Source organism: Alternaria conjuncta (assembly GCF_024043145.1).
Source record: "Alternaria conjuncta strain BMP 0040 chromosome Unknown scaffold_9, whole genome shotgun sequence".
In the NCBI taxonomy this organism is placed as follows: Eukaryota; Fungi; Ascomycota; class Dothideomycetes; order Pleosporales; family Pleosporaceae; genus Alternaria; species Alternaria conjuncta.
The window spans coordinates 1367470-1392400 of record NW_026250098.1 but is presented as its reverse complement, the minus strand read 5'-3'; the positions used below and the strand labels follow the sequence as shown (position 1 = coordinate 1392400).

The 24931-nt window shown below is 50.5% G+C and overlaps 7 protein-coding genes across 7 annotated transcripts; 5 read left to right on the top strand and 2 right to left on the bottom strand.

Annotated features, from left to right (window-relative positions):
• Positions 1-182: 182 nt before the first annotated feature.
• Positions 183-1178, bottom strand: J4E85_006934 (uncharacterized protein; the record flags this gene model as incomplete). Its single annotated transcript, XM_051471169.1, has 2 exons — positions 183-1078; positions 1145-1178. 2 exons carry the CDS (start codon positions 1176-1178, stop codon positions 183-185), a joined length of 930 nt encoding a protein of 309 aa, XP_051325379.1.
• Positions 1179-1661: 483 nt separating this feature from the next.
• On the bottom strand, positions 1662-2604 carry J4E85_006933 (uncharacterized protein; the record flags this gene model as incomplete). Its single annotated transcript, XM_051471168.1, has 2 exons — positions 1662-2466; positions 2516-2604. 2 exons carry the CDS (start codon positions 2602-2604, stop codon positions 1662-1664), a joined length of 894 nt encoding a protein of 297 aa, XP_051325378.1.
• A 2787-nt stretch (positions 2605-5391) lies between these two features.
• On the top strand, positions 5392-6787 carry J4E85_006932 (uncharacterized protein; the record flags this gene model as incomplete). The annotated part of the gene is made up of 2 exons (XM_051471167.1): positions 5392-5601; positions 5675-6787. The coding sequence occupies 2 exons, from the start codon at positions 5392-5394 to the stop codon at positions 6785-6787; spliced, it is 1323 nt and encodes a 440-aa protein (XP_051325377.1).
• Positions 6788-10211: 3424 nt separating this feature from the next.
• J4E85_006931 (uncharacterized protein) lies at positions 10212-12003 on the top strand (the record flags this gene model as incomplete). The annotated part of the gene is made up of 2 exons (XM_051471166.1): positions 10212-11781; positions 11831-12003. 2 exons carry the CDS (start codon positions 10212-10214, stop codon positions 12001-12003), a joined length of 1743 nt encoding a protein of 580 aa, XP_051325376.1.
• Positions 12004-13079: 1076 nt separating this feature from the next.
• J4E85_006930 (uncharacterized protein) lies at positions 13080-15803 on the top strand (the record flags this gene model as incomplete). Its single annotated transcript, XM_051471165.1, has 2 exons — positions 13080-15532; positions 15584-15803. The coding sequence occupies 2 exons, from the start codon at positions 13080-13082 to the stop codon at positions 15801-15803; spliced, it is 2673 nt and encodes an 890-aa protein (XP_051325375.1).
• A 279-nt stretch (positions 15804-16082) lies between these two features.
• On the top strand, positions 16083-17285 carry J4E85_006929 (uncharacterized protein; the record flags this gene model as incomplete). Its single annotated transcript, XM_051471164.1, has 2 exons — positions 16083-16093; positions 16142-17285. The coding sequence occupies 2 exons, from the start codon at positions 16083-16085 to the stop codon at positions 17283-17285; spliced, it is 1155 nt and encodes a 384-aa protein (XP_051325374.1).
• A 3903-nt stretch (positions 17286-21188) lies between these two features.
• J4E85_006928 (uncharacterized protein) lies at positions 21189-24476 on the top strand (the record flags this gene model as incomplete). The annotated part of the gene is made up of 4 exons (XM_051471163.1): positions 21189-21530; positions 21835-22423; positions 22471-23532; positions 23581-24476. 4 exons carry the CDS (start codon positions 21189-21191, stop codon positions 24474-24476), a joined length of 2889 nt encoding a protein of 962 aa, XP_051325373.1.
• Positions 24477-24931: the final 455 nt, after the last annotated feature.

Here is a 24931-nt window from a genome sequence, read left to right as displayed (position 1 = left end):
GTTTATATCCAGTGAGTAGGTAGTGAGTAGTAAGCAGATGTTGATGATTCTAAACCTTCCCTCGCTGCCTGTGTGTATGTGATGTGGTGGTGTGGTTTGATTTCTCATGCTTTGGGTGTCTATGCTGACTGTACTTTAGGCCTTTGTATCATGTGCCTCAACTCGAAATCGGATGACCTTCACTAGATCTTCCTAGTATCATTAACATGCACCTCCCTACCCTTCTCCCCAACCTTCCCCATCGCCCTAGCAACCGTAACACTCTCCCTCAACGCCTTCCCCAACACACCCCTCACCCCACCTTCCTCCAGCACCATAACCCCCGCAATCGTACACCCCTCCGGACTCGTTCCCATATCTCTCAACTCACCCGGCTGTATCCCACTCTGAAGCATCTCCGCACTGCCCCTCATACTCTGGTAGATCTGCTCCTGAGCCAGCTTTCGCGGTAGACCCACAGCTACGGCAGCGTCGATGAGGCTGTCGACGATGATGGCCCAGAATGCGGGTGTAGAGCCTGCTACAGCTGTTGTGGCGGGCATCAGGGCGGGTGGGATGGACATGGGTTTCCCGATTTGCGTGAAGATGGCTGTTGCTATGTCTTTGAATTGCGGTGGGAATAAAGGTGAGGGATGGTCTTCGATAGCGGTCATAGACTGTGAAACGAGCGCTGCTACGTTGGGGAGGGTACGCAAGACCCATGCTCTAGGTTGATTTGGAAACTGTTTATCACGTAAGTCGCTCTCGGCGCTGATCAGCTCTTCGATAGCTGGACGTGTCCAGCCTGCTACTATACTGATTAGTAGTTTCCCCTTTAATCCTTGGTCGATGTCGCTATCGTCGTCCAGTATTGCTTCTACTTGTGAGGGGTCGACGCCGAGGATGATCACGTTGGAGCTTTTGATAGCGTTGACGTTGTCGTTTCTCATGATACGTAGGTTCTCGTGCATCGGGAAACGATCTTTGAGTCTTCTTTCGGAAGATTCGCTTTTGACGCAGGCGATGAATTGGGTGATACCGCAGAGAGAATCTGAAGGAGCATTGAGGAGGCTGTGCAGGATGGGGGTACCGAGATTGCCTATTCAATAATAGTTTTAGAGTTGCTATCCGAGAATTGTCATTGTTCTTGATGGAAGTCACTTACCACATCCTAACATGCACAGTGTCTGGTCTGACATGGTTGGTGGCGAGGGTGTTACCGCTGGCGACTCAGGAAGCGCCTCTTGTAGCAATTCGCTCAACGGCCCTTCTTATTGTTCTGATTCTTTGGGGAGGTTTAAAACGACTTCAGCGCATTGTTCTGAGTTTTTCTCGCTCTGATCATCGGGTTGGATAGATACGTATGATGGGTCTCGGAAAGGAAACCGGTCCCCACTTTTCTTCGCGCCGCCGTCAGCGGGGAAAGCGATTGCGGAGACCCACCTTCGCGCCTGCATCTCTTCTGCATCCGAACGCGCTCTTGCCAAAGATAACACGGAGAGGTCGACAGTAACCGACTATTTACGAATAGGGAGTTATTGTAATTGAGTGCGGCTACGAAACAGAGGATGTGACCGATACGTCATGCCTTGCGATAATGCATGGTTCAAGCACCTCTACCTAGGTACTCTCAATCAAGTCGACCACCACTCATATCATAGGTATAGTCTCACTACTTTCTATCAAGCCCAGAAGAATCTCCTTCTAACTTCCCTCTTCAACGCCGTGAACTCATCCTTAGTCCTTAACACGGCATCGCGATTCTCCACAGCCCTCCGAAGTAGATACCCCACACATTCGCCCATACTACCCCAAGTGGTGCATTTCAACACCTCAGGCGCCTTGCCACCTGCCCCCTTCTCCGCTAACAGGGAAAAGCTGACTTCATCTGACATGCCGTGAAGCTGTCCGTAAGCGACGGGAACAGTAGGGAGACCGGCTTCCGAGCGCTGTCGGTGGAGCTTGTGGGCCGAGAGCACGCTTTCGCGGTTGTGAGATGCGAGGAAAAGGTTTACAGAAGGGAACCGGCGGGCAGATGATCCAGATGCTCCGAAACTGCCTATTTGCTGACGAAGCGCACCCTGCGCTATCGTATTGTAGGCGTTATCTGTGTCTTCTTTGGTGTCATGGATCAAGGAGCGGTTGTCGGAAAGGATGTATGCACCACGCACGAGTTTGAGACCAAGAGTAAACCCGTCTCTTTCTGCCTCGGTCATATGTTGTGCGAGAACTGTGGGAGTGTCTTTGAGGTAGGCTTGGTATGTGTTGTAGATGACAGCTTTACCATTGCGGTTGAACTTGCGCATTAGTTCGAGTGTCGTGCGAGCGATGCCTGCTTGCCAGTACTGAGACTCAGCGTCGATGATGATCTGGACATTGCGTGCTTTGCATTGGGTCGCTATCTCATCCAGGGCGTCAAGCATTTGCTGGGGTGGAAGCTCGCCTTTGCTGAATGCTGATGAGACGGCTGGACCACCGCCTGTCGTTCTAGAAGATGTCAGTGATACATTCAGTAAGTCATCGTAATTATACCTACTTCAGAGCTAAGATGTCTCCCTCGGAGATGAGATCAAGTGTTCCTAGTGTGCCTACCCTCCATGCCTCGACGTCTGCATCATGCGCCATACTAGTCTTTTTATCGACAAAGCTATCCGAGGTATGATGGTTTGCAGACTTGGTTTTGTGATCAAACACCATCTCCTTCGCATACGTCAAGATCACCCCTTTGAATCCCAAATCCTTCAGCTGCTTTACACAAGCTCGTGTCTCTTGTTGTGTTTCTCCGGCGCAAAACTGATTATATAGGGTTCTCTTCAAAACAGCCTTCAGTACAGGGTTTCGATCTATATTGAACAACAGGCTTCGATTCGGTTTCGAGAAGAAGGAGAGCAGGTTGAGTGATGGTATCAGAAGGAACTTGTTAGACGATATTGTGGCGACGAAGAGCGAACGGAGCAACATGTGCGTCGGCATTGCTGATAGCGGGTATTGTGTGGGTGACGGGTTTGATATTTGTGTAGCCGAAGCCTTCATCCGTGGCAGTGCAGTTGTAGAGCTGAGACGCGTCTCGAACGTGTTGAAGCCATTGAGGAGGCATTTCTTACTGGCCACACATCGCAGTGTTGATCTTGTAAGCCGTTGTCGAAGCATCATGAATTCAATGTGAGGTGGCGAGACTAATAAAGCCAGCCAAAGATGAAAGAGTGTTTCAAGATAGGCAATTGAAGCTGATATGTAGAGTGCTCCTACAACTCTACCTCTTCATCGCCTTCCTTATCTCAAAACGTATCTCTACCATATGATGCACGACCCCGCTCCACGTCTCGAACGTGGGGCATCGCCATGCTCGTGACTATCGCGTCTAGGTCCATAGCTCGGACGTGCAGCCGAATCGCGTGGAAAGTCCGGATGTGGTCGGCACTACCAATAGTATAATGCGAGAGGCGAAGTGATAAGCAGAACGAGACCAATGGTAAGTATGACCGAACGCGAAATCCCTCTGGAAGTAGGCCAATGCGGGGTTGATTGTCGATGCGGCTTGGATCGGGTTATGCATGACGATGTCGGCGTAATATAAGAGCGAAGCTACCTTTGAAGTATTACGTTTGTGAACATTCTTATGATTCGCTCGTATGCGCAAGGAGGCATGCCTTGTCTCGATACATGATCTCGTTGCAGCGTCCTGGAAACATGCCTGGACAAAGCGCACGTCTTCCACCTAGTTAGAGAAGTACGTTGGCAAAGCGTCTTGACAGAAGATGAATGAGGCTGGCAAGTGTTCGGTCATCCTATCCATCCATGTGGCAACTATACTATCAAGCTTATCGTTGGGTGTATATGGGGTGCATAAAGCTTCGATATGTAGGACACAGCTTCGTTGCGAAGAACAACCGTGGCCGTCGGAACGAGTTCGAGAAGTATGTCTCAGACGCGTATAGCAAGAAAACACTGTCTGAGAGTGCTCATTTGACTACATTTCTAGCATGCCGTTAGAAGATGATACCCAATGTACGAAGAAGGACTTGCTAGAGGCCGTCAATGTGGGATCTGTCGCTGACCGCGCGACTTCGGTCACAGGCATCACGGCTGTGCTCGGTCGCCGTAATGCCAGCAAGTCGGCCCATCATCCATGCCAGAAGAGGGCATGAAACACGGTAGGGTGATACCAGTCTCGCTTTCGAAGTGTCGGGAGGCCATCCGATCTTGCAGGAAGGGAGAAGACACGGACCAAACAGCGTCACACATTTTGTGGGGGCAAACTTATCGATAACACTAGCGTGCACTACGCAAGTCAGGAGCAAGCATCACAACACGACGATAACGCTTGCAACATCTGCGGGGGTCGACAATGCATGCGACAACGGATATGATCCCGTATCGACAGTCTGGTGAGACTTTGGTCAGTGGCGTCGTGTCATGTATAGACTGGACACTCACGTCGCACGACTGCACCTGTACTTCTAGGGTGTCATGACATACCGTGACGCCCCAATTTGTTTATCCTTGCACTCTTGCTTCACATCCTTCTTAGCATGTTCTTGTTTACGCGCTTGTCTTGTAATAATCTAATTATAATAACTTTAATAGTACTTTAAGTAGTTAGGTATATAATAACTATAATTTACTAATAACTAAGTTTAAGCTAGTATATCTTTATATATATCTATAGTATAGTAATAAGTTTTTAAAATAACTCTAAAATAAGATAGCTTATACTATAAAACTATAGTTAAGGTTTAAGTATATAAAGTACTATTATTATTTTTTATTATAATATACTATCTTTATCTAAACTTTTTATTAATATATCTACTTAGCTTAAAATTCTAGTTTTAGTTCTTAACTAAAAGTAAGTACGCTTATTACTACTACTAAAATAGTACTCTAGTAGCTAGTTACTAAAAGTAATAGAGATAATTATAAGAACTAAAGTACTTATTAGAAAATATAATAATACTAAAGTATAAAATAATAGCTAGATAATTAAGCTAGTTAAGTTATATTACTAGAAAGTTAGCTTAAGTAATATAAGTAATAATAACGCTTAGAGCGCTGCTAATAGTATATAGTAATTAACTATAATAAAGTTAACTTTATTTAGCTAGAAATTAATGCTTTAGACTAGCTACTTATAAAGTATATTAATAGTACTTTTAGCTAATATAAGATAGAGTAGCTTAGGCGTACGTATATAAAGAAAATTAGTATTAGTAATACTATTATTACTAAATATAGTAAGCACTTTAATTTACCTAAATAGGCGTAGTTTAAAGTAGTAAGTATAGGTTAGTAGAAATAATAGAATGCTAAAGTAGAATTATAGGAGAAAACCTGCTTAGAGACTAGCGTCTTAGCAATAAAATTACGTTAAAACATTAGAAACATTAGAGCATCCTTCTCAGCTTCATCACCATGGATATTTCTAAAAGCGACGCTATAGCTATCATCGGGGGAGGCGCGTTTGGTCTCTCCACGGCTCTTGAGCTCTCCAGGAAAGGCTACACCAACATCACGGTCTTCGAGAAAGATGACGAGATCCCATCCCGATGGTCTGCTAGCAACGACCTGAACAAGATCATGCGAGCGGAATACGAAGACGATTTCTATACAGATCTGGCTGTGGTATGTAGCTGTCTTCACCCTGAGCAATGCTATGAGGAGCAGATCGTTCGAGCAATGACTGATATACCAAAAGGAAGCCACCCACGCCTGGCAAACACCCCTCTACGCGCCTTACTTCCACCGAGTTGGCTATCTTAATGTCGTTTCTAGTGCTGCATCCCAAAAAGCAGTGGGAACGCTGCACCGGTTCCAGGCGGCTGCCGAGAAGCACCCGGAGATGAAGCCTTTCTTTCATCCCATATCGGGCCCCCAAGACGTACGTGATGTAGCTGGAGCTTGGCAGTTCACCGGTGACATGCCCGGCTGGAAGGGATACGTGTCCAAGTACGACGGCTATGTGCACTCAGCTGATGCGCTGAGAGGGATTTATCGCGAGGCCAGGAAGAATGGCGTTAGATTCTTCTTGGGTGAGAAAGTCGGTGCGATAGAGAAGATCGTATATGAGGGATCGGGCAAGAGCAGAAAGAGCATCGGTGTTCGAACGAAGGCCGCGCAATTTCATGCTGCTAAGTTAGTCATCGTCGCCGTTGGTGCCGCAGCTCACAAGATTGTCCCTGAGATCGGTGCCGAAGTGTCCGCGAAATCGTGGTCAGTTGCACACGTCCGCCTTACCGACGACGAGACGGCTGCACTTCGCGGTATCCCAGTCACATACGCCCGCGACCTCGGTTTCTTCTTCGAGCCAGACCCAAAGACGAATCTCCTCAAGATTTGCCCGATGGGAGGTGGTTACATCAACACTAACCCAGACACCGGGATTTCTGAAGCACCGCAAGAGCTTATGCGCTTCGTGCCGAAAGGAGACGAAGAACAGATGCGCGAACTTCTCCGCCAAACACTGCCCTACCTCGCCGATCGACCTCTGGTAGAAAAGTTTATATGCTGGTTTGCAGACACAGCAGACTCGGACTTCATCGTCGACTACGTGCCGAACACTTCCTCTTCTGTCATAATACTGTCGGGTGACTCCGGTCATGGTTTCAAGATGTTCCCGATCGTCGGAAGGTGGGTGGAAAACTTGCTCAACGCACCCGACGGAAAGCAGAGTATTCTGAGGTGGCGTTGGAGAAAGCCAAAGCAGCCGGCCAAGGGAAAGAGCTTTGACCATGATGTGAGCTGGCGCACAGGAACTGTTAGAGAGATTCGCGATGTGCAAGAACAGGAAGCGGTGAAGCCGAAGATGTAGAGATTCCAGCTCATGTGCGCCTACCGTGAAGCTCGTCCTGGTCATTGCGCGTGGTCCGTACGGTGGTGATAGTAGTCATTAGATGCTCGGATTAATGATCTGGTAGTCGTCCAACGTTGCAAAAGAAAGCCAATCGGTCCCTTCCATGTCCATAGACTCTGCTACAGCCAGTATCTGCTCGGCGGTCAAATCATCGCCAAAACCACTCCCTTCATCACTGATTCCTGTATAAGATGAAGGGCGCACCGTGTCTTGCGAATTCGGCAAACTGGCCACAGATTGATAGCCCGGAGGGAATGACAGTGGACGTTGCATATTTGGTTCCAGGCCGATAGTGTTAGGTGACGTTAATGGTCGCCCCCTATTCTCGGAGTACTCCGCCAACATCTCATCAAGTTTGCGGAGCTCCACGTGGCGAAACCCTGCGATGCGATTGCCGCTAGACACAATGGTTTTGAAGAAGCTGTAAGCTTTGTCCAGATATGGGTTTTGGCCGTCCATTAGACTATGATCGATAAAACGCGTCAAAATCAGGACCACAGTTGATACGAAGAGTGCATCAAGATCCCAGGGGAGGAAAGTCTCTGTGTCATAGTCAGTCCACGGCATGGCGGAATGGTTGAGCACTATACCTAGTAGTCCTTGATCGTGTAGAATCTCTAGAATATCGATGATCTTCTGAGAAGACTCAAGTGACATGCACAGTAGATGGCGTATCTTGCGTGAGGAGATCAGCGGTTGCACCTCTCTTGGTGACTCAAAGACCTTCTTCATACAACAGAAGAGCAACGGTCTCGTCACAACAACGATTGTCTAGTAGTCCGTCAGAATTGTTAGGTATCGCGAGAGATCTGGATCTTACTTGATAGTAGAGTAGATGTAGATAAGCCGGCATCCTCGAGATTCCGCCGAAGCGCTCGTCCGCATGCAGCGGGAATGAACGTCGGAGTTCTTCCGCCAAGGATGTAAGATCGTCTAAGACGGCCTTGATGCTTAAGACAAACTTCTTGCGTAGCCGACCTTTAGAACCATAAACAGCTGCATGGTTGGTCAGCAATGGCGTATATGAGATGTGAGTCGACGGACATACTCCTAGCTATTTCCGCATATATACGTGCAAGCTTGATCTGCATGTCGATGGCTGTCACTCTTTGAGCTGAGCCCCCGAAATCTGGAAGCTGACAAGTTATATCCTCATCTCGAATCGATTGAGGTAGTCCCATCAAAGATGTCATTTGCCGGTCGAGGATATAAACCGTCCACCAGATCATACGGCATCGCTGAACAAGAGGCTGGCCTAGTTTTTCCACCGGCATATCGGTATGCATTCCTTCAATCATTGATATGCGCATGGCTTGACCAATCTAGCAATGTTAGTCAATATTGACAAGATATAATTGACGCCGTACTGTTACATGTGCTGCATTTCTTGAGTCCAAGGCTTGCAGAAATAGCGCTATGCAGCAAAGTATTTCGACTGCCATTAAAGGCTCGCGGCAAAGACGATTGGTATCAGGCAAAAGTTGAACAGCGTGGGTAAAGAAGTCGGCGCCTGGCGGCCGTGGCGTCTGACTCTTCCCTTGGATGAAGGTTTTTCCAAAAGCTAGAATGAGAAGAAAGTGTATGTACCACAAGCTGTCTTCCCATGTATCTCTCTCATTGTTCGAGTAGAAGGCATGCAAGTTTGCCATAAACTCGTCTTCGTCAAAGAGATGGACAAGCTGGGCGCAGTGAAACTTCACAGCATTGAACAGAAAGATGGCGTAGTCGATACTAGGTATGATCGGAGAGTTGGAGTCTGGATGGCCACGTGTGCCATCCCATAGATGTTCGTATGCCGAGCCATCAAATAGCAGTTCGGCGCTAGGTAACGGTGATTTTCGGATGTGCTCATGCACCAAATTGAGGATTTGTCCGTGGAAAGACCAGTTCGAAGACGTGCCTAGATAAACTACGAAAGCTCTTAGTTGTGATTCATTTAGCGTATACCAAGAGCTTACATGGCCGTCCAGAGGATGAAGACATGAACTTGGAGGACTCAATAAGCGGGTTCATCAGATTTGCTTCATCTGGGTCGGGTCTAGGTATGGGTGAATTGTCCCTCGTCCCCTCAAAGCTCGATGGGTTCGCCGGTGGTCGATTGTCATCCGCTGCTGGTGAGCTTCTATCCCTGGCCTGAGCCGTCCTATTGTTAGCCGTCATTCGTGCTTGTAATGCACCCGACTCGTATGTTAGATTCTGCTCCAACCGGGCTATCTGTGCCTGGAGATCGGAGAGATATCTGAGCACCATTAGAGTTTGCCCATCCAGATAGTAGTGCTCGTAAGCTACCCTTGAGTCACTAGGATCTTGTTCTCTCTATCATCGAAGATGCAAGTAAGGCTTCGTCTGCCACAATTGGAGCACGGCTGCTGTCCTGAGCATTTGATCTTCTGCCTCCTGCATCGCGAGCAACTGCCCGTAGTTGTTAATAGTGCATCACATCGGCACCACGCAAGCTGCGTACGCGTTTGATGATCGTTTAGTCACTCTTTGGTGGTCGTTGGAGGATGGCATCGTGCTTGCCGAGGCTTTTCACAAATCGGATGGACACCTGGGCAGTATAACGAGGTTGTCGGTAACGACGCGGAAGTAACGCGTGTAAGCTCGCATGCAGAAGCTCTGCAGTCATGAGCCAGAGACATCGACGGCCGATTCCGGCTAGATACCACCTGGGCACTAATGCGGGGACTGTTAGGGAGCTGATGTCATCGCTTGGCACCTGCCATCGTGTGCGTGAGTGGGCATCTCTGATCCTCACCAAAGATCCTCCGTCTACCAGTTGAGCATTCTCACGCATACCTTCCGCAATCGCAACGTAGTCTGTGATGTGGCCGCGACTCTGAAATGACGCGTCGACGTAATGACGCCCTACGCGTTCCCCTGGATGATCAATCTAAGCGGCTGGGTTAGCGCCTCGCACACTGAGCCGTGCGTCGGGTGCGCTTCCGTCCCTCACACACGAGCGTTACTCATCGAGCGTCCCAACCACCGCTTTACAGATTGACCCATCGGAGCTCTTAGCACCGTTGGGAAAGGATTTATGGTTGAGAATGGAGAGGCGACGTTATCTGGGTGTGGAGGTCTTGTCCGGTTCAGTGCCCTGGCCGTGATGCCATTTACGCGACCATACGTCGGGAGGCCTCCCGATCAACTTGCGCAGCGATGCGAAGGCATGCATGGCATGGTAAGCTTATCAGCCAACCACAAGTCGCCGTGCTGTTTGTCGCAAACGGGTATTCGCGGGCATGAGAGTCACAGCGATATCGCTAGGCATAGTATGTGTCGTCGGAATGCATTGCCGTTGCGAAGTACTATCGTGGAGAGGCAGGTATAGAAGGTAGATCCACGACAAAGTACTCATCATACCTCTCTCTGCCCCACCATGTCGACCACCCGAAGCCTCGCACGGCTCTCTGAGAACACAAGGCGGCCTCTGACCAATGTATCGAGATTCCGCCACCCCCAATGCCAGCTACGTACAAAGGCCACAGTACCATTCCGGCTACCTGATGCACGCAACGAGCCAAATCCGACTTACGAGAGAGGCTCTCCGGAGCGCACCCAGCTGGAGGTGACCCTAAAGCGCATGAAGTCGCAGATTCCCCTTCAAAGCGAGATTCACTTCAATGGCAAATCGCAACAAGTTTCTAGATCTTGGGATCAGCCATTGCCCGCGGACCACCAGACTACCTTCACCAATTACCCACTCGCAAGCAAAGAGCAGGTCTCAATAGCCATCGAGTCGGCCCTCAAAGCTAAGAAGTCATGGGAGAATACGGCTTTTGTTGATCGAGCGGCAATCTTTCTCAAAGCCGCGGAACTAGTAGCGACCAAGTACCGGTATGAGCTCATTGCGGCAACCATGCTTGGCCAAGGGAAGAACATTTGGCAAGGCGAAGTAGATGCCGCTGCTGAGCTGGCGGACTTCTTCCGGCTGAACTGTAACTACGCGGCGGAGATCCTGGGAAAACAACCCGAGCGAGGTACAGACGGGATGTGGTCCCGCATGGACTATCGCCCAGTGGAAGGGTTTGTCTACGCTGTCTCACCGTTCAACTTTACAGCTATCGGCGGTAACCTGATCTCGGGCCCTGCCATCATGGGAAATGTGGTACTCTGGAAGCCGTCACCTTCAAATATCTACGCGAGTACCCTCGTGTACAAAATTTTGCTTGAGGCTGGTCTGCCACCTGATGTCATTCAGTTCGTGCCCGGAGAGCCCGAAGAGATCAACGATGTCGTGCTTAACCACCGAGACTTCGCTGGGCTTAACTTCGTAGGTTCCTCAGACGTCTTTAGGTCTCTCTGTGCTCGTATCGGTCAGGGTATTGGAAACAATACATATCGCGAATTCCCACGGATGGTAGGAGAGACTAGCGGCAAGAACTTCACTCTACTACATCCAACGGCGGATGTCCAATCTGCAGTGAAGCACGTCATTCGCGCTTCATTTGAATACCAAGGCCAAAAGTGTTCGGCAACGTCTCGCCTCTATCTCCCAGCGTCTCGATCCAAGGAGTTCATCGACACATTGGTCGAGGATGTGAAGGGTATTACTCAGGGTAATCCACACGAAGATCTCGCCGCCTTCATGGGCCCAGTCATCCACCGTCGTTCATTCGAAAAGATCAAGGCTGTCATCGACGAAAGTAATCAGGATTCTTCGCTCAAGCTTCTGGTTGGTGGTACTTATGATGACTCTGAAGGCTTTTACATCAAGCCAACCGTCTACCTCGCAGACTCGCCAGACCACAAGCTCTTCAACTATGAGATCTTCGGTCCTGTGCTCGCAATATACGTCTATCCTGATGCGGAGTGGAACCAGATTTTAGAGAAAGTTGATCAAGCTGGTGGTAATTTCGCGCTCACAGGTGCTGTTTTCGCCAACTCCCGTATCGCCATACGTGAGGCTGAAGACGCGCTCCGCTACTCTGCTGGTAACTTCTATATCAGTGAGTCTTACCGTAATCGCGCTCAGCGCGAAAGCTAACGACCCATCAGACTGCAAGACCACCGCCGCGCTTATCGGCCAGCAGAGCTTCGGTGGAAGTCGCGCAAGTGGAACCAACGACAAGGCAGGCTCTTCGAACCCCATGTTTCGCTTCGTTTCTCCACGGCAGATCAAGGAGGAGTTTTTCCCGGTCGTTGACTACCGTTACCCTTCAAACAACTGATTTGCATGCCGCTGATTTCAGGGACTGTGACACGCGTTTGCAGGCGGAGGTCTTCTATTGCCGAAAAGCATGCTTCCAGTAGGGATTTTAGCAGTTCAGACGTGCGATGCCCAATGTGCTTTCTCCCATTGCGAAATGGGCTTTCTATAGCCAGAACACACGTACCTTCCTTTAGTGTATTACGGTGCGGTGATGCTGCGACGCTGCGACGCGTGCGCCTGCCCAGGTCGCGGCTGCGGGCTGAAGGCGCGTGATGACTAAGCAGACCCACTTTGTGCCCTCGCGTCGGGCGCGTCCCAGTCACAGCCGCGCTGTGGCCAGGCCAGCTCACTCAAACCTGAGCTTCAAGACAGTTCAGCGACCGCCCATCCAGTGCCGTCAGTCAACAAACATACCGCTACGCGTCATGCATCAATGAGAGTTGGTCAGAGGAGGCCATGGCGCGACCGCGCGATTCGATCGTCGTCTCTAGAACACGTTGCTTCTTATACACCTCCAGCATTCGCGACACAATACGTCCTTTCTTAATTATCTTTCCACTCTTAGGGATTAGGTTCCTCATTTTTGCTTGCATCACCTAGGGGTCGGGTTACTTTGGTACAATACAGTATGTGTGAAAGAGGGATATGCACGCCCACTTATAACTGTTACCGCGGAGACATTCTTAGCGTTTCTAGTGGGTACCATCTTCCCTGAATCAGGTTCTACTAATACCTGAGCTACTGACATAGATCTCACATGTGGCGGGGTCTGAGAGAGCTATGGTATTGCCCATGAGGTCTTGATCAAAGCCTCAATTGTCTTGGCTCGTGATATGGGCTTGTCTCAGGTGGCTTGTCCACGAGAGATATGTCTCTCAGAAGCAAGCCTTGATAAAAAGAGTGCACTATTTAATGTACGACCTCTTACAGGGCAGAGGTTTGACTTTACCAATCTAAAGAGATCCAGCTTTGTCTACCGAAGATAAATAGCGCTTTGACGCTCGCCCCTACAACTCCCAACCTTATCACCGACACCACTTGAACCCCTGGGCTACTCCACTCACATACAGCAGGTCTACTCATTCAGACGCGAACATGCTTCCTGATCACCTCAACGGATCCTTCAGGCGATACAAGAAGGATACAGACTACTTCGTTACATGGCTGGCTGTGACTGCGGGAAGCTATGGTTTTCATCTTCAAGAGAACCCCGATACGTCCGACTCTCCTCAATCAGCCGCTCGTCAAGGCCCACGGCTGAAGGGAAAGGCTAGGAAAGAAGCCCGTGAACGGGAGAAATCGGAAACCCACAGATCTTCACAGAACCTTACCACGCACCAGCTCATGGAGTGCGCGAAGCAAATTGCATCTACGAAGTCGTCGTCATTCCATGTACCCCGTTCTGTGTATGACGCGTTGTCAAATGCCCTGGTTGCTCGCGTGCGGTGCTCTACCTGGTTCAAACTTCAAGAAAAGTGTTCGGGTAATGCAGACCTCCAAAGAAGCAACGATACGCATAGCCACTTCAACGAGACGTTAGAAACTGTACGTAAGCTGCTTCAGCCATTTGTCCAGCGTTCGTCCAAGTCGCAACGCGCCACAAAGTCCGTATCAGCTGCTGCGCCGGGGTCTAAGAATACCTTTGGGGTGCTCGAACGGACGGGTGTATCGGACAAGGACGAGGACGATCAGGAGGAGGTCCCACCAGCGCCCAAACCAGCGTCAGACTCCAAGAACCTTCCCGAGGAGACTTTGTATCAACTTGATTCAAAGGGTGATACCCTGGTGGCCATCCATTGCTTGCTCGAAGACTTCTTTGAGCTCCGTCTCACTGTCCGACACAACTGGAAAATCTTCATGGACACAAAAGGAGCCATCGCCGACCTCATGTCCACTGCCGCCATGACACAATGTGCGAACGAGGTTGCTTGTACACTTGCACGTGATTTCACGGAGAAATTTCCAGACATCAAATCCATGGATGAGATTTTGATGTTGCTAGTTGAGCCAGAAGTAGAAGTAGGCCTGCACACCCCTACTGAGCCTACGACAAGACCGGAAGATGAACACGCAATCTCAACAGCCGACACATCAGCGCCACAACAGACTGAGCATCATAAGTTGGCCGCGGAAATACTCCAGCACACCTACCTCAAGACGTTCCAATTTGCGGAGGATGCAAGCGCGCTCGAGGGAATACAGAACTGTCCGCGTATCAACCTTGCTGAGGCCTCGGACGAGTTTCAAGAGTATAAGCGTCGGGGTGATGAGGCCATGACTCCGCTCGACAGACTTGAAGGATGTTTGCGCACTATCAAGAGCATACACTCAAAGACAGATGCCAGTCGACAGACGCTACTCCCTGACGCTGATAGCTTTACCCGCATGTGGTTTGACGCTCTCACCCCAGCATCTGGTGCTATCAAGCCTGGTGTTGAGCAAGTTATGGTAACACAGATGTTCCTGGACGTTCTGATAGCAACGCATCTCCAGGATGGCGGCTCATGGCTTAATAGCCGAATCGATGAAGTGTTCGAATTGATCTTCGATACGGATATGGCTCTTCTCGACTTACACAAACGGCCTCGTCCTAAGGATGCGACAGCGGATACCCTTCATCTTTGCGCGTGGCCACACATCCCAGGTAAAGGTACTGCAAATCTTGGAGACGCCACTGATTTCATGAACGTATATCTCGGGCTCAACCCCGTCTGGGCTGGTCTTCGACTACTCTACCGCTTTATTGGGGTCAAGTTGCAAGAGACTGACCAAGTACTTGTGCAGGGGTCAGTCTCTTCGGCTGCACATCTCCAAAATGCGCTCTTGCAGCTCCGCCATTCCAATGATCCGACTAAAGCAATCCTCGAGAAAGGATGGGAGATGCTCGATATAGCGATGGCACATTTTGAAAAGAAGAAGATCTTTTGTGCATCAGACGTACCAAAGAGTGTTAAAGACTGCTCTGCACGAGCTCGGCTAGCAATGGGTGCTAAAGCTCATGACTTTGCGAGGAACAGGCGCCGCCTAGACAGAGATACACGACCCTTGAAGCCGCGTTCCATTGATCTTTCAATCTCCATGCTACGCGCCATCATGTACAATTACCAGCACCAGGAAATCATGGGCGGGTTGATGATCAATGCCTACGGAAGTCGCATCATACAAGCAATGGATGGTACATCATCCACAATCGAGCACATGCAAGTTGACTTCAGAAGATCGAATCCAGAGAACTACCTGGGAATATTCCGCATGTTTCTGTCGCTCGATCTAGCTAAATGTATGTTCAACTACGCCAAATCAGCGAGATTGTGCTGGCAGATGCTTCAGGAAGCATCGAATGTACTACATGGAGAGCGCAGCAATCGGCATCCTTGGCTTCTCCCGGCCGATTTACTGGAAGCAGAAAAGGCTGCACTACACGCCGCCAGAAAAGATATAGACACTGGCCTGGTAGTTTCGAAACACATGGAGCGTATAGCAGAGATCTTCGTCAAGTACAAGGATCAGTATGGGGGTTTCGCAGAGGAGCTGGAAGAACGGCGCCGGTAAGTAATTCGTTTCCACTATCAGGCGAAGTTTGGTTAACGCGAATACAGGAAACTCCATCTCCCATATCCCAGCGCCATCTCACCGCCCGAATTCAGTCGCCCTATACACCGTGACGAGATTCGTCGGCAGATGAGGACTGACCGCATGTCTACTTCTCACCTCGTCTCTTTACGGGAGAGTTATGACCCGGAGAATGGCCCTCCGGAGCTTGAGGACTGGATGCTGAAGAAGAATGAGACACAAGGAGAGGACAAAGGCAACGCGTGAAGGTATCGGGGTGGAAGTAGTAGGGAATGGACATGTGCATGATAGGGCCAATCGATATCAGCCGCTTCAGTGAATGGACTGAGTTGTACTTACAATGCCCTGAGTGCATTGAGCCACTCGTGACACAGTCGTTTGCTTTGCACAGCCTCGTTTTGCCCATAGCCCAGAAGCACCTCTTTCCAGTCTCCCTCCTTCCATAAAGCTCCAGAAACTCACTGCGGTTTCCCTTCTCCATCTCACTCACACTCGTATTTGCTCAACCCGCTGGAGCAAACAAAAATGGATACACTGTACGTATAAATCCCTCTGGCGCTCGAAATATATACTCATTACTGCAGTACCGCATCTACCGCCGCCGTCTTTACCGCTGCCCTCCCACTTCTCATCTCGCGTCTCATCATGACGTCACCAGTCAACATCAAGAACTGGAGTCCCTTCAAGATCGATGCGCTCGGTATCGTAACGCTTCTGGGCGCCGACGCGGTCCGCAAGTCCCTTGGCCGCCTCGTCTACTCACCTTTCGGATATCTTCCTCTCCTCGCTGGTCACATCTTTGCCGATAACTCAGTCATGGAACCGATTCCAGGCTTTGAACTATATAATATCACCGAAGGTATCAAGGCAACCGATCTAAGCGCTTGGTTTACACGCTGGCTGTCGTGCCAGAAGCTGTCGTACAACTCTACGCGGCTTGAGATTCAATCTGATCATCGTGTTCCTAGACCTCAGACTGCGCAGTGGTTTGGATTTTGGATAGCTTTCTTAGTGAACGCTTTCTTGGTTATCTGGCCGATGCTGATACAAGACTGGTATGGTCTCGCTGCTTCACTTAGTCTCGTCGCTCTGGTTTTTGTTCGAGTCTGCATTCTCTCCGACTTCCGCGGTAGCATCGACGAAGCTATCAAGCAGTTGGACAATCAGGCGACAAAGAAGGGTGAGGTCAAGCTCTTCATCACCATGCCAAACGGTAATCGTCTGACTGTCATTACCACGACTGGCATCGCGCAAGATGTTCTGCTCACCGAAGCTCGCCCAGCCTCCGAGAAACTCCACCTGGTTAGCCGTGCTATCTGCTGGCTAACTTTCGGTGTCCATGCTGTCACGCTAGGCATGGCTTGCCTCGCCGTCCAACTTCTCATCATCGCGGTTACGTTGCTCTCATCTGTCGCGATGATACAGGGCTGGCTGTCCGACGGATCAAACAGTGATGAAACCTGCATTGGTAACCGTCTGTCCATTACCCAGAGCCACGACGGGAGCGCTGGTAGCAACGCTAGCCAGTATGTATGTCTTGAGATGACCGAAGCGGAGGAGCAGAACATGGTCGCGTGGTCTTTCTTCCCGACGCAGCACAACAAGCTTTGGCTACCGACGTATGAGAAGTTCAAGGAGGACTTCAAGGCGACACGTGACCCCGAGATATTGGGATCATGGAAGAAGCGTATGCAACTAGCGCATGCGAACGCCAATGCTGGGCAGTAAACACAGTAAGAGGCATGTTTCCTGCTTCATCTGAGCTGTAGGGTACGAGATGCGAAGGTGCATCCGATTTCGTGGTTATTGTAGGTAGAAGCGTTGAGCATGACAGGCGCGACTGGCTTCGTGCGTCCCGTTGCACCTGCCTCATGAGACGCTCTACCCTAATGTTTCTAGAACTACAATACCAACACCAATGCGCATATCACATGTTTTGATATGTGATTGATATGTGATAGCATCTTTATACCTTTGCGCACAGTTAGAAACGAGCCGCAGCGGCTAACAAGGTCGACGACTGCTTGCATGTCGCCTAACTGATCTCTAGGAAGGCCTGCGACTGCGGCGAGCTCTTTCAGCTGCAGTGGCTGGAAGGCAAGCGTGATCGACCGAAGAATGCTTTTACAGTACTCTGTAGTCTCGGCATCTTGAGCCGCTGTCTACAGCATCATTCGCTCGTAGAGCGGGTTGGGTTCTGGCAGCAGTGTCCGCAGCACCTTCTTATCTTCTGTATATTGCGGCGTAGTTCAGCACTGCGCATTCCTGAGATTGTTGTACTGCAGATGGGTTAAGCTTGACCTATTTGAGCTTCTGCGTCCTGATTAAGTGAAGTCAATTAAAACACTTGTGGGCATCTCGGATGACGACCAACACAACTACCCTACCTGTGTGACGGAAATCCTAGTGGGCCGGATCAACCTGATGTAAGCCATAGCATCTCGCGGAAATGCTTGCTGACCTGGCTCTCTCATTGGCTAGTTCCGGCCAACCGGGTTTTCCGCTACACGGGGAGGGGGGTTAGCTTCTATCCAAGGGAGCAAACGGTCGGTGTTTTGTGCCGGAATATCTCTGGTTGAGAAGCATGCTTCAAGTACAAAAGGAGCCTGTTGGTCCTCTCGTTAGTGTAGCCATCATCCCGTGCTTGTTGTCTGCAGCTCCTCATTCGTCCGGCTATATTGTAGGCAACAGCATGCTCATCCCCAACCTGACTGCCTTAGCAACTCTTCTCACAATCATCACTGCCACGCCTACCCCTCTAAAGAAGAAGAGCGCGGATAACGGAACCTTTGAAGCGCTTGTCAAATACGAAGTCAATTGCCGTAGCGGAGGTAACACCATACCACGCTGCTACGAATCAGGCTCGGCTGGTTGTAGCTGCTCTGGCATCGGTGTCTACAACTGCCAGGATGCAGAGTGTAGAGATTACTGCGGGTGCAGCAAGTATGTGCTCCCAATCCTCCACACGCCAACTATTACTACCCAACAAAGCCACTCGTTGTCTTATCTTTTCGACCTCTGTAAACATAACTCTAATAATAATTACAGGGCCTACTACCCCCAATGCCCCCACTGTCCCTAGGTTAGAATCGCCTCCGCCAGATACCACTCCGCATGAGGACTTCGACGTCGATATCATCTGGGAGAACATGGATATTCGTAGCGATTTTAGATCGATGCGTAAGAGTTCGCGGGGACCGATTGGCCGCATTCTGGTCGACTTTGGAAAAGTGCTGGAGAGTGGGATGTTTGAGGTGATTAGTGTGAATGCGAGTAAGCATATGTTCTGTGCGGTGGTGGCCGTTCAGAAGAATAGAGATGAGGGAGTCGATGATCTATTGTGGACTGTGCTCTAGGGGCTGTTTGCGTGTTCGGTTGTTGTGGCTCTCTCGCTCGTAGTCACAAACATGATCTGTTTACATGACGTATCTCTGATGTATACGTGCTCATCCTGACAACAACTACTTACGATATTCCTAGCGCACGCCCGAAGGCGCCTACTGGCAAGCGCGATCTGCGCCAACTACGCATCAGTTTTGCATATCACTGCATCTTTTCGCAGCGCAAGCTTTGTTTATTTCCTTTATTCGTTGTGATGGTGTCGCTATCAGGTGCTTGTGTGCATCTCATGCAGGTGCTATCAAGCTGCTTGCTCAATGTCAGCCAAACAAGGTAGCAGTGTATATCATGTTGCACGTTCAATTCCATCTGAAGGGCAACCGCAACGGCTGAGTTACCAACAACACCATGCAGCACATACCCTTACCCCAGAACCCGACAATTGGCTACATCGAAGTGCCCTGCCTGACCGATCAGGAGTACGATGGAGGGGATCTCGAGACCTTTCCCACACGACAAGGATGGTCTAGCAGGACTGCTGTTCAATGGAAAGCGCTGTTCGACAATCCTACCGAGGATTTCATCGCCTTCATGCAACTTTGGCGATACTTCGGATACATACGCTCGATACTAGAGTTTGCGACTTTGCAAAGCCTCACAAGCCTGACGGCGGATGGAATAAGGGTGGTCGACACTACTGATCTGGCCACTCGAACTGACGATCATATCAGAGCGACTGCAGGGGGCTACGAGACTCCGGATGCAGACTTTCTATCGCGTTTGAACCGGTCGACTAGACTGTTTCGTAAACTGGAGACTACTGTTAACCCCAAGATTTCGTGCGAAACGTGGACGACCGAAAGCAGCTCGAGGAGAATATCTTTGTACCAGTTCATGATCACCTTCAAGTTCACCGATCCGCTTCCTTCCGACATCATTGATTCGATCTGGTTACTTCATGACTTTGTCACTGCCATTCGCGAAAACTTCCCACCCGCGTTGGTAGTTCAACAATGGCCGGACTCGGCAGGAAATGACAGAAACAACTGCGAATATTTGCCCGCCATGTACAACCCGGGGAAAATCAACCAAAGAAGGATGCTGAATAGTGGTTGGTGTCCATATCGGGTACGAGAGTGTGGCTCACGGATGACGATGACGGATTTGGTTCATGTCGCGAATATGCAGAGACCAGACACCCTTAACCATTGGCTTTGCACATCTGAGGCCTGTCGCTTTACGTGCATGGACAATGCTGATTACCAGACTCAACATGCAGCAGGCTGCACTGGATGCTCCTTTGTGGCTGCAAACGTCGAGAAGATGAGTGTGATTTTGGAAACAGATTCTTACCCAGTCATTGATATGTATGGGCCCATCACGTCCGAGGGCGCTATGTGCTTGAGTCCTGTTGACAGGCCAGGTGCAGCAACTGCTCGGATACCATATGTTGCCATCTCGCACGTTTGGTCGGACGGACTAGGCAACCCTCGCGAAAATTCGATACCGTCTTGTCAGCTCAGCAAGTTGGGTGAGCTAGTAAGAAATGTACCTCATACACCTCACCTGGGTCCATACTCGTCCTTCTGGCTGGATACGATCTGTTGTCCAGTTCAAGATGGTTCGAATATACAGCAGATGGCCATCGCTAAGATGAAGACTACATATGAGAGAGCGTCAGCCGTCTTAGTGTTAGATTCGTCGTTGTTGATACGCACGACGGACACTCTTAGCGACGCTGAGATTTTGTCTCGGATCTTGTGTAGCAGATGGACTAGTCGCTTGTGGACGTTCCAAGAAGGCGCCCTTGCCCAGAGGTTGTTCATCCAATTTGCGAATGGCCCATACGACCTGCACCTGGGGCTTGACAAATTGATGACGAGCGTAATTCCAAGCATACGACTGGTAGCGCAGCGATCCATTCTCAATCAGTTTGAACCTCTGCTTTATCGAGCACCACCCCCAGACCAAGTGCGACAGTTATCGACTTTAGCAAATAGCGTATGCTACCGAGACACAAGTATCCTCTCGGATGAACCATTGTGCTTAGCTAATTTACTACGCCTCGAAACTCACAGGTTAAGTCAAATTTCAGCATCCGATCCGCAAGCTAGGATGATAGCTTTCTGGAGACTGCTCTCAAATGTACCTTTGGATTTCGCTTTCGATGGCCACCCGAAGTTATCTCAGCCAGGCTTTCAATGGGCTCCGAAATCTTTACTGCAGTGGCGGTATCCGCTTATGAAAAGCGTGAGCCCTGCTCTTCATCCTCGGAGCGCAGAAATAACAAGCATGGGTTTGTTGTTCAAGGCACCAGGTATTGTCGTGGACCCGAATCGCAAGAACGAAATACCCGCAGATTTCTACCTCCGAACCGCTAAAAACAGATGGATCTTTGTGCAAGCCCCGGATGAGCTCCCGAACCACGACAGTAGTTCAGGACCGCTGCTGCTGATATGCTTGAACGAACTTCAGGAGGGCGTCATAGATTCAACTCCCGCAGTGCTGGTCGAACTGCTCAATCGTGGCATAGTTGGCAATCATATCGTGCGCCTTATCATGCCGGTAATGACACGCATTATGTGGGCGGAACATGTTGATGTCTTCGTAAACGGAGCAACCGATATATCTGTTGTAAGTGACGAGGCGGAAGAGCTGGGTTGGACGTGGTGGTGCTTACAGTGATGACAACCTTATCTTCTTTTTCATATGATATTTATTCAGGGTGCTGTGTAATATGTTGATGGGGAAGAATGTGGTGTCGTAGTTAGCTGGACAAAGACGCGATGGACAGGTACAAGGAAGAAGCACAGGCCGCCTAGACCGTGGACATCCCTGTCATGACGGCGCAGCTGTCAGTCGAGGTCCGCCATCGTCACCAACCCTCAACCTGGAGTTTGTTGCTACTACAGTCGTCTTGGGGGCCAATTTCTAACAGTCGCCATGCCGATTGACCGCCGTACCAGATGAGCTGCCTACGAACCCGCAGCCCGCGCCGCCCAGCCTCCCTACCATGTCCGCGTCGAACATCCGGGTATTCGTACAATGGAAGGACTCTACCGTGTTCGCCGGCGAAGACATAGAATGCACCATTACCTTCAAGAATGTCGCCCCGCCTGAGGGACGCGACCGCTCCCCGGTCCGCAGGCAGAACGGCTTTGTGACGGGCGGGGAGAGACAGCGCAAACTACCGCCCGTCCACTCGTCGACGCGCCCCTCGGTATCCCGCAATTCGTCCTTTGCCTCGCAGCTGCCGCCGTCACAGCTTCGCGGACATCGCCCTGCCTTATCGCTACATACGCCATCGACAGCTGGAGACCGCCGATCGTCTGTTGCGCCGAGCATCATCCATGCCAACAACACGGGAACACACAAACATGGGAGATCCGTGTCGATTGTGTCTTTAGGGGCAGATGCGGGAACTGAAGCCAGCCACGAGAGGGGCATACCCATTAGACGCCCGGCAAGGGGGCACGGAAGATCAGCCAGTCTGCAGGTCGTGCCCGGCAGGCCAAACTCATATCCAAGTACGGACAACAGATACAATATACGTCATTGGCTGACATGATAGCAGTTGCTTCACCAGGTCATAGATCAGCGACTCATCCATCTCCACTGTCTGGCGAAGCTTCCTCTCCGCTAGCCCGCGACACCAACGACTTTGCCTTTCCCGCGCGTCAGAACAGGCGGCGGCCTGGTGTCACGACCACCCCGAGTACCCCAGCTCTTCCGACTACAGGGCGAAAACCGTCCAATTCCTTCTCCCAGAACTTCAAGTTCCCCGCCGCACCTCCACCCGACGATGCCACCCATCCGCAGCCTAGTAGCAGTCCTACAAAGCAACCCATACACGTCCGGCGCAACTCCCCACAACCGCCACATGACTACCTACGGTCATCTGGAAGCCACAATCTCGAGGTGCTTTCACCTGTTGCAAGGATAATATCTGGGTCGAGCATGAATGACACCCCGCGTAGTAGTGGAGAGTTCTACTCGATGAGCAACAATTCCAACGAGACATTGGCTTCGGAATATGCGGCTCATCCCTCAGCGCGTCTACTACAGCGGCCGATGCATCATCGACGACCTTCGCATTTGGCACCACCCAATAGACAGGCTCTGCCGGAGTCGATAATGATGGGCTATGCGCAGATAATGGGTTCCTTCACGCTGGACGGATCCCTGATCAACCAGGCACCATTCGAGGAGGTAAAGAGGAAGGGAGTAGTAGGCGGCCAGGGCGGAGGTGGTGTCGTAGGAGTAGAGAAGACAAAGCGCGAAAGTGGGCTCTTCGGTGCGCTAGGTTGGGGTAACATAGGAGAGTCGCTGGGTGGACTACTGGGCGCTTCCGAGCCCTCCAGTATCCGAGAGATGCGAGGGGTTGCCAGCTCCAAGACTGTCCCGCTCATCACTACTCCCCAGTCCATTCTGTTCGTCGATTTACGGCTTGCGCCTGGCGAAAGCCGCAGCTACACGTACAGCTTTACAATACCCCGAGGTCTGCCACCTTCGCATAAGGGGCGGTCGATGAAGGTAGCATACAATCTCATCATTGGCACACAACGCGCGGGATCGACCAAAGAACAACAAGTGAAGCATGTGGACGTTCCGTTTCGGGTGTTTGGCAGTGTGAACAGTATGTCAAGTCTGAGGATACAGGTGTCGATATGCTAATCCCTTACAGGCCGTGGCGAGATTCTCGGACATGATCTCATGTCTCCGTACATCATATTGCGCGATCAAGCTCGAACAGCCAGCATAGACCCTTCTTCAAGCGCGAAACTTTCCCCAACAAAGAAGGGCGTTTCTTCGGGCAAGTCGGAAGAGAACACTTTCAGCGACTTCCTAGAGTATGTCGACAATCTTCTCGATCGACCTAGGCACAATTCTAGCATGGGCTTGCTTTCACCTACGGGCACCATGCCCGGGCGCTCAACGATTGCCGAGGGGCCTCAGACCATGAAGGAGGCTATCGATACAGCCATCTTGCGCAGCAACTTGACAGGCGCTGCCAACCAGAGCGCCAATCGCTTCGAGATTGCTCGCAGCGGCCGCCGTGTCGCGGTCATCATGTTGGCGCGGCCCTCTTACAGGTTAGGCGAAACAATGTCTGCCGTAATCGACTTCACAGATTCACGCATTCCCTGTTACTCAATACATATCTCTCTGGAGACTTCAGAGAAAGTCGATCCGGCGATAGCGCTTCGCTCTAATGCGTCGATATACCGCGTCACAAAGAAAGTGCACGCATCATTTTCAGAAAATGCTCTGTTTGCGCAAAAGCTCGCCTTCTCGCCGACGATACCCCCCAATGCGACACCGGAGTTTATCACCAGCGGCGTCAGTCTGGAGTGGAAACTCAGAATCGAGTTCATCACCCCTCGACTAACGCACGAGGACGGAGAGGAGACTTCGTGGGACGACCTCTTGGAAGAAATATCTAGTGACGACCGAGGTGTCATATTAGCAGCGGCGCAACGATTGCCTGCTGAGAGCTTTGAAGTGCAGGTACCAATACGGGTATACGGGGCTGTGAGCGGGGCGCCCGAAGCACCTGATGAACAGGGTCTTCCTGTATGAACTTGGCCATACAAAGGGCAGCCATTACCACCAGCTCCACGCTGAACCACAACGCAACAACTGGGCAGAGCACTGGTCCTCCGCATCTCGCTACCCTGCTTTCCATCAGCCGCTTACCCTTATGGGCCATTATAACCTTTTGTACATGACTAGGGGTATATCGCATACGTATTGGATATTGGGAAGGAAAAAGGAAGCGTGTTGGAAAGCACTTGCAGTATACCAGCTCGTCACTTGAGCAAGTCAGGGTTGTAGGACACAGGGCCCGTGTTCGACAGTAATTTCATCTATCCATATCCGTTCACGTCCCTTTGTCGTGCTTTTCGATTTAGGCGACACCCCATAGGCAGGACCAAAGACCCTCGCCCACAGCACAATTACCAGTACAATGTTTGTCACACGGAAAAAATCGCTTCTGCTTCCCCTTCCAACACTAAATAATTAAGCTGACCTCG